The sequence below is a fragment of the Nematolebias whitei genome, chromosome 15, assembly GCF_014905685.2.
Source record: "Nematolebias whitei isolate Nwh7 chromosome 15, NemWhi1, whole genome shotgun sequence".
Taxonomy (NCBI): domain Eukaryota; kingdom Metazoa; phylum Chordata; class Actinopteri; order Cyprinodontiformes; family Rivulidae; genus Nematolebias; species Nematolebias whitei.
In genome coordinates, this window is record NC_056512.1 from 43,416,787 (window position 1) to 43,426,174 (window position 9,388).

At 44.2% G+C, this 9,388-nt stretch overlaps 1 protein-coding gene across 2 annotated transcripts in view; it reads right to left on the bottom strand.

Annotated features, from left to right (window-relative positions):
* The window catches only part of cacnb1 (calcium channel, voltage-dependent, beta 1 subunit), a 30,364-nt gene extending 22,949 nt beyond the window's left edge, over window positions 1–7,415 (bottom strand). For both annotated transcript variants that reach the window (XM_037689244.1, XM_037689243.1), the window contains exon 1: window positions 7,359–7,415. In XM_037689244.1, the coding sequence (XP_037545172.1) occupies window positions 7,359–7,394 (36 nt within the window). In that variant the 5' untranslated portion in view covers window positions 7,395–7,415. The remainder of the gene's footprint in view (window positions 1–7,358) is intronic.
* Window positions 7,416–9,388: the final 1,973 nt, after the last annotated feature.

The following is a 9,388-nucleotide window of genomic DNA, read 5'->3' on the forward strand; positions in this document are numbered from 1 at the left end:
TTTGATGCTCTTAGCTAGCCTTTTGATGCTTTTAGCTAGCCTTTTGAGGCGAGAGCCTTGAGAGGAGCCAGTTGAGGTGGTTCAAGTGAGTGGACGCCTCCCTAGGGAGGTGCTTCAGGCATGTCCAGCTGAGAGGAGATCCCGGAGAAGATCTGCGCTGAAGAGCCCATGTCTCTCAGCTGGCCTGGGAATACTGGAAGTGGCTGTGGAAAGAGATGTTCCCATCATATGATCAGAACGGACGAGGCTGCAGCAGTTTTGATCGAACCTTGAAATCAACATTATGTGTGATCTCACAAGAAGTTTTCAAAGAGTAAATGTTGAGGATGACTCTTAGCTACTACCGCCTCAAATTTGAGCTCAGTGTCAGTAAATTTGACTGAGCTATGGACACTTCTGTCTAAAGTAAATCAACTGGCTGTAACAGCCATCTTGAATTCAGTTGATTCCAAATGTTTATCAGTTGAAGATGCACATTCAAAGATTACTTTGTGAACGTTTGATTGAAATAAGTCCAGTGGTTCATAAGATATTTTGCTAACAGACAAACAGGGTTGACTCCCACGGTTAATGCCAAAGTTTAAAATAAATATGTTGCACCTAAAGTATGTGTTGGGGACGATGCTCAGCTACTACTGCGCCAAATTTTAGGTCAATATTTTTGTGTTTGCTACATTTGATTAGCTGTGGCGGCCATCTTAAATGGATAAATGATATTGAGCTGTAGATGTACATCTTGCGATTAAAATAAAAAATTCATTCATTCTATTATGTTCAGAGAAAAGAAAAAGTTTTAGCATTTCTGTGTGATTAACCGTCCTCTCCACCTCTGATCCGTCTCTGCTCCGTTAAGCGTGAAGAAAACAGAGATGTTGATTTTAGCTCCGCCACATGTTGGACCAAGGCGTGCTGCGACTTGGCAACAGCAGAATGAACGCATGACACTTCCCGTTACCACGGTGACCCATCGCATCCTCGGATCATCCACAAACCATCCCCACTTCCTGTTTCAGTGGAGCAGCAGATGCTGTTTACTGTTCAGTTTCAGATGTGCAGCCAACAGGGGCGCTGCCAAGGAGGTGTCAGTGGGGGCAATGGCCACCCCTAAATATATATATATTATTATATAATATATATAAAGTCATTTTAAACCCTTCCCACACTCTTGCAATATTCTAAACAATGTTTCTAAACTCTAAACGCTCTAAAAGAGCACAGAATGTCATGATTTCAGCTCCCTGCCCCCTCTGCTCTTTGTTGCAAGTGCTCTTGGCCACGCCCACTTCCCTACTCTGCAGAACAGCTGATCAGCTGCAGCAGGAAGTTTGCCCTGCGGTGTGAGCTGCACAAATGTGCAGCAGGTGCTGAATAATTTAAAATAATTTATTTTAAATAAAAATTCCATGCTGATCGTGCGGCTCGTCCATCAATCAGCCAATTGTGTGTCATGTCCAATCTTATTTTGAAAAACCGTGATAGAGCAAATCCGTGATAAATGAACCGCAAAGTAGCGAGGGACTACTGTATATAGTTTATTTAAAATGGAAAATAAAACAAGCTCTAGCACCCCTGACTGAGGACAACCCATCTGAAAACCAATGCCCTCAACATCAGGACGCTTTCAGGAGGTTTAAAGCATAACATTTTTTTTATAAATCTAAATTTAGGAGAGGACAAGCTAGTGATAATACTTCTCTTAATAAGCGATATCAGCTGTAGATAAAACAAATTCCAGTAGACCTGTGTATATCGAAGGTGATTCTCTAACTCTTGTATTGCTGTATTTGGGGTGGCAAAGGGGCGGCCCCCACATGGCCACCCCATTAAAACATTTCTGGAGGCACCACTGGCACCCGATGATGACTTTCAGAAACTTTCAATAAAATTCACAGCGTTTCATGAGATATTTTGCTAACAGACATTAAGAGTTGATTCCAATGGTTAAAGTTTTGATGTTACACTACCGTATTTTTTTTAAACTATAAGGCACAGCACTTAAACTCCTTTAATATTCTCAAAAATCGACAGTGAGCCTTATAATCCGGTGCGTCTTATGTATTAATTCTGGTTGTCTTCCTGACTCTGGTACACGGAGCTAAAAAATCAGTCAAAAGGAACTTGTTTCGCTTAATGCGCCATATAGTCTAAAAAAATAGGGTAGTTATGGCTCAGAGCAGAATTTATTCTATAAAAGTGGCAGAGTTTTAGCCATTTGTGTTAAGATCCATTTTCTGTGGCGGCCATCTTGAACCAAGTTGACCAAAAGCTGATCGCTTACTAAATGCTTTTAAATTAAATCTAACCGAGCCGTGTTTTCACAGCAGGTCAGTGATGCAGCAGGAACACGAGGGCGGAGGACAGGTGGACAAAGATGTTGTGTTCGTCTCGTCTGCCTCTGACTCATCTGTCCGTTGGATTAACATCACACACAACACAGAAAAAAAGAGACTCAGAAGAAGGACGACAAAGACAATACTCGGTGGTTGAGGAAAAATAAAACTCCCCAGGAAGCTCTGAAAGGTCTTTTCCCATGAAACCCATCAGAACGTCCTCACAGAGTGAATTACGAGCTTTTCCTTCCTCTCTGATGTCATCAGGTTGAGCCTCTAATTTAGCCGCTTGCTTCACTTCACATTCAGCTCCTGATCAAAATAGCTACGGGTCACCTGACGGCAGAGCTGCGTTCCTATTGGCCGAGCCGCGGCAGAGGCCCCGGCAGTGTCATAGTAACCGCGGCTGCAGCTCGTTACAGGCAGCCGGCGAGGGCCACAAGGGGAGAGGAGACGTCGGGATCGATTGTGAACAGGCGGAGGGGAAATAATCGGCAGGCGAAGCTTTTCAGCAGCCGATCGATGATTTTCCTCACGCTGTGCGAGCTGAAGCTGTGAGGCCGAATAGATTTGAGCAACAGTCGCATCAAACAAGACGTTATGACATTTCGAGGGGCTTCAAAGGATATCAGAGGTTTTAACAAGAAATACGACGGAGCTGAAAGTTTTCTGTCGTGTGGGAACAAGAAGGAGGAGAGGTGATGCTGCTTGATCATCTCGTCTCCCCTTCCCACTCTGTTAACGAATGTGCGCCTCACTGGAATTAACACTAAACGGTAATAGAGGGCAGGACGGTAAAAGGCTAATTAAGGAACTAGTGTTCCTCAAAGGAATGAATCTTGCCTTTACTGCTTTAAATTTAAAACATTTTATGATGAGAAGCCGCAAAGTTACAGCAGTTTTTGGTAAAACCTTGAAAATAATTCAACATCACACTCGGAGTGTGTGTTGGGAAAGACTCTCAGCTACTACCACGTCAAATTTTAGGTCAATGTCTGTAAAACGGACCGATGTGTAGCCATGTTTGTGTTTTTTATGGTCAGTTGGCTGTGGCAGCCATCTTGAACAGGTGTAGCTGTACATCCAGGGGTTACTTCCTGCAAGTTTAGTTGAATTTCATCCACTGGTTCATGCAATATTTTGCTAACAGACAAACTATAGCGGGCTACAATAGTAAAGGAGACTAGTTTTTACAAGACGATGAACATTTTGACTTAGCGTTATTATTGTTGATGTTTTCGGACCATGACCTTCAGCGGGCACTGGGGAGGTTTGAGGCCAGCTGGGATGAGAGTCCAGAACCAGGTTTTCAACTGGAGCCCCCTTTGGGTCGAGGGGGAGTCTTTGCCTCAGATTGAGGAATTAAAGCATCTGAGCATCTTGTTCATGTGGTAGGATGGAGTGGGAGATGGACCGACAGATTGGGGCACCGTCCTCAGTAATGAGGGCGTTGCTTCGATCTTTCGTGGTGAAGAAAGAGTTGAGTGGAAAGGCAAAGCTCTGGATTCACTGGTGTCTGTGTTCCAACCTTCACCTGTGGTAAATGAAATGAGCTTCCTTTGATGGGTGGCCGAGCTCAGGCATAGAGACAGGGAGAGGAGCTCCTCTGCAATGAAAGGAGTCAGCTGAGGTGTTTCATCTGATTAGGATGACTCCCTTTGAAGGTTTTCCGGTCATGTCTGGGAAGAAACCCCCAAACTAGCTCTCGCTAAAGGGATTACATATCCTCTCACGTCTGGAAACACCAGAGATCTCTAAGGATCTTGTCGTCTCCGCTCCCCTGCAGAATGTCTGCGTCACCATGTGCAGGGTGTTTTTTTCAATGTCAGGCTCTCTCTCCTCGGCCAAGGAGTGAGAGTTTGATAGAAAATTTTTTTGCCTTCAAATCCTAAACACGTGTCACTTTCATCAGATTTTGTTTGTCTAAACAGGTCTCACTTGTAACTGAGTATAGGCTCATTGTGATTTATCTGTGTAAATAACTGTTGAATTAAACAAAAAGGAGGCGCTGGAGAGTGTCGTTGGGGAGAGGGAAGTCTGTGTTTCACTTCTGGACCTGTTGCCTCCACAACCCGACTGCAGATAAGCGTTAGAAGATGGAGACTCTTGTTGGGATAGTTTAATGATCAGTCCTCTGCTTTATAAAATCGTCTCTGTCGTCCTGTTTCTGTGCCAGCTAACAGGGCAGAGTTGAAAGATTTTAGTGAACCAACCGGAGCATGGCAGCAGGTGCTGTAAGACCTGATTACCATCCCGGGGTAACACATACTGCGAACCCTCCGCCTCGATAATTAAACAGATAAAAACGACTTCGCACTTATCACATCTGACGAAGTGAGAATCGTGAAGAAGAAGGAAAAGTGAGAAGGTTGCATTTCCTTTTTTTGTGTTATCTGAAGTTTCTTTAGGAACACGTCATCGAGGAAGATTAATACAGTGTACACTGAGCACAGATGTGAGATTATATCATCTCAAGACAGAGAGAGTAAATTAACAGCTGGAATAAGAGGAGAAAAGAAGAAGCTGCAGGTCCCACAGGGCGGACACATGTGCAAAGGACATCTGAACCCTTTAGCTGGCGGCGTAAATGGCCTTTTCTCTTTTCTCTGTCGCAGCGCCATGGCAACCAGATGGACGGAGTGGAAATGACCAGAAAGATGAGTCACAGACGGGAACAGAAACCCCTGTTTTTACACATCATCAGAGGAACTCCTACAGCTCAGATCAGACACAGTCGCTTCACAAGAGATTAAAACGTAGAATTACATTTCCTGACGTTCAGACAGAATCTGCTGACGAGGTTTGTATTCATGTCTGCTTTGTGGTCTTTAATGATCATCCATAACATTACGACCAGTGAACATCATTTAACTTGTTACGAATACAAAAAGGTGGATGGCTCTCTCTGAGTCGAGGCTGAATCTCTGCTTCAAGCCGATGAGTTCCGGTATCTGAGATGTTTGGACATGTCCAGAGGAGGTGCAGTGGGTTGGCAAAAGGATGTTAGACATGCAGCTGCCAGGAAAAGACAAAAAGGAGATAAATGGATGCAGTTAGAGAGAACATGGAGGTAGTTGGAGTGAGGACAGAGCAAGATGGAGGAGGACGACTCGCTGTGGAGTCCAAGAGGGAACAGCTGAAAGAAGAAGACATGGGAAGGGACCTGACCTGGCATGAACATGCACAATGCTTGTCTGATGAATGAATGGAAACTGAGGGACAATATGGACAGGGACTGATGAATGGAGTGATGACTACTGGAGACAGGTGAGAGTGGGCGGGGCTGGAGCCCATCAAAGAACCCAGAAAACAAAAAAAATGCAGGATCAAAAAATGAAACAAAACCAACAATAAACACAAACGACTAAAAGTAAATAAATAAAAAGAACAAAAAGTAGCAAACAGTGGTCGTAATGTTATGGCTGAACAGTGTATCCACGATCAGTAATTCTGAAAATTGGAGGGGGGGGAGGGGCAGTGTTGTTTTGCTGCAATTCTTTGATCCTAAACCAATAAATAATGAATAAATTTGATCACAATATAAAACAAATCTATTAGTGCAAAATCTAGTTGTGATGAAGTAAAATAAAATAAATAAAAGAAACAGAAAAATGATAAATATTACATAAATATTGATCTCAGGCGTCCCGAGGGTCTGCAAGCCTCTGCAAAGATGAAACAAAAACGAACCGGAGTCACATCTGGATCCAAAACGACAACAGGAAGTGATACTTTTAGCAGGTTGCACATCAAGTTTTCACTTAAACGTGTTAAAAATACAGTTTTATTGTTTGTTAGCTCCAAACTGACTGTCTGACTCACGGTGAGGTCGTTCTCCAAATTCAACATACCTGACTGCTGTAAAAACAGGAAGTAGATTTATTCATCTGTTTGAGATTATAAATCAGTTAGCCTCAAACGACGATGGTGAACTCAGCAAGTTATATTAAAGATAAAATAGAAACGTGGATCCGACTCCAAAGGCAATTGCGAGGTTTGAAATTAAACATAGAGAACTTGAATGTTATCAGACAGCTCAGTTTAAAGCGTTTACTCCGGTAGTTTTCCAGTTATTGTGATAGTTCAGAAACGTGGGCCCACACTCAACGTAAACAAAGAGTTCATCGACAATAAGGCCATTAGAAAAATCTCAACAAATATGTTCTTGTTTTTAGTATTTCACCTTGTTTCATCTGGCACCTTGATTTGATGGTTATTATAACTCTACTTTTTATTTTATAGCTTTTTATTGTTGAATGTTGTCTGTCTAAAACAGGTCTCTCTTGTAAACGAGTCCTCGTGACTCAGTGAGACTAACCTGGAGAAATAAAGGTTGAACGAGGGAAATTATTGCGTGGATTTTGTTTCTTACTTGAAATGTTTTGGTTCTGACCAGTCTTCATGAAGTTGCAGCAAAAACGGTCAATAAAAGACTCGCACTTTAAGATCTCCGAGGCCTTTTAAAAATATTTAAGTGATAAATAACCAACGACCTGATGACTTTTAAAGCTTCAGATGGTGACAACATCTCCTCGAGCCTGTAGACTTCTGGTTTATGTGAAGAACAAAGCCGTGAAATTCAATCTTCAGCTCTGAAAAATGATTATTATGTTCCGGTAAATTAAAAAAATCCAACACCTGAGCATCAAATTAACTGTAAATCATACAAACATCGTTCCCAAATGCAAGGACATTCTGAAGTCCCACTATCACAACCAGACTCGGCCCGGGCTTGTCGGGGACAAGGGGACTGTAGTGAATAAAGTCCCCCCCACCACCGCCGCTGCCCCTGAAATGGTCGTCAGAGTCAGCTACTGGGACTGGGGTTCTAATTAAAAACGCAGAGCCTTCCCAGCAGCTGCGGCCCGGCCCAAAATGGAAACCTGGAAGAGGGCGAGCCAAGACGGCCTGAAAGTTGCGCCTGTGCCTCCAAACTTTAAAAACTCAGACGGTGGAGGGAGCGGGCCCGGCGGGTCGAGCTCCCAGCTAAACATGCCCAGCTGTCAGAGATATGGAGATCGTTCTTACCACCACGGGCCTTTGGATCCTCTCAGTCCTCTCCATACCTCGTTTGCCACGCTCGCCTCACCACGGCAAACCGAGGGGGGGGGGGGGGACGCCACACGCCACAGACCGAGTTGTATGTGTGTCTTAGTTTAACAAGTGCATGTGTGTGTGTGTGTGTGTGTGAAGAGATAAAGCCAGGAAGGACTCCTCTATGAGGCTGCGCTTCTAACCTCCAATGGCTTCGCACACCCACCTCCCACCTCCACAACCCAGAGGAACCTTGTGTAGAGGGAGCCGGAGCGGGCTGGGGGTTGGGGGGTCGGGTTGCAGGACTTATGCTACATTTGCAATCTGGGTAAATATATTTAGCCCTGGCCTGGACAGAAACAGGGACGTGAACAGGCTGAGACCCAGAAGGAGGTTTGGTATGCAGCCGTCAGCCATTCAACGCTCCCAGCTGACGTGTGACAGAGCTGGGCAGTGCCCAGGAAACCCCCCACCCTTCTCTCTTCTTGCCCCGTTCCTCCGCAGGTTCTGCTCTGATCTCATTCGTCCAAACGTCTCGGTCTCCACCCTGCATCGATCTGAAACACGGGGGTGTACAAAGTAAAAGCACCGGTGGTTCGGTTCTGCAGTGGTGAAGCTGAATCAGGGGAAACTTGACGAGCGGCTGTTGTGGAGAACACGCATACAACCGTATAAACTGCAAATCAGAGTGCGCTTTGGGAACGGGTGCCAAAAGGCCAAACGGGGGGCACTCTAAAAACTAGGATCTACTCCGTCCACTAGAGGGCAACCTTAGACGCAATGCCACAGCTTTCTTCCTGCCCTGCGTGTGTAGCCGGCGATGACACAATCAGCCGGGGGGGATGATGGATTACAGAGCTGTTAACAGATCCAACAGTGGGTCCTCGACCAGTCGGACCAGCAGCGCTCGGATTACGTTTCAAGGCCTCTCCTGAATCCAGCCCTGAAAAGCGTTCACAGCTTAGCCAGGCGTTGTTTCTATGAGCATTGAACGACTTCCTAAAGTCTGAAAATGAGTTTTTACCAAAACGCCACCAAAGGCAACGCAGCTGTAACGGTTGTTGTTAGAGCCTGCGTCGGTTTGTCTGTACTGTTAGCAAAATATCTCATGAACCGATGGATGCACTACATGAAACTCTCAGCCAGGAAGTGTGTTTACAACTGATTGACTTTCAGAGTTAGCACCTTTCAAGATGGCTGCCACAGCTAAGAAACTGTAGCAAAGACAAAATGGCTATAGCTTGGAACATTGTAGAGATACTGAGCTGAAATTTGGTGTGGAGGTAGCTGAGACTGATCCCCAACTTATACACTGAGCGCTAATTGATCGTAAGAGATCTGTGTTTAAAATGTTGGCATTACCTAATGGAATCAACTCTGTCTGTTAGCAAAATATTTCATCCACCAATGGAGAGGTTTAATTGAAACCTTCAGGAAATAATCACGAGATATTCACCTACAACTGAATAACTTTTGGTGCCAATTCAATTCAAGATGGCCGCCACACCCAACTGACCTTAGAAAACACAGATATAGGTATAATTCTATCAATTTTACAGATATTGAGCTGAAATTCGGTGTGGCAGTAGCTGAGAGTCATTCACAACACATACTCTGTGGGCTACATGTTGAACAAGATTTTTGCCTGAAACCTTAGCATCAACTTTTGGATTCAACCATGTTTGTCTGTTAGCAAAATATCTCATTAACCACTGGACAGGTTTTAATGCAACGTTCAGAAAATAATGTCTGGCTCTGAAACTACACCTGATTACATTTTGGAGTCAGCACAATTCATGACGGCTGCCACAGTCAGCTCCTATTACAAAACACAAAAATGGCTACAATTAGATCACTTTAACAGACACTGTGCTAAATCTTATTGTTGTAGAATTTGATCTTAGTTTAAAAGTCTGTCTAGAAAGGCAGCGAGGGAATTGAATCCCTTTAAGGAATTGTAGGTCTTTAGTTTCCAAAAGTATTTCCACAAAGACTTGAAACTTGGAGTTAGTGCAGCAGACTGG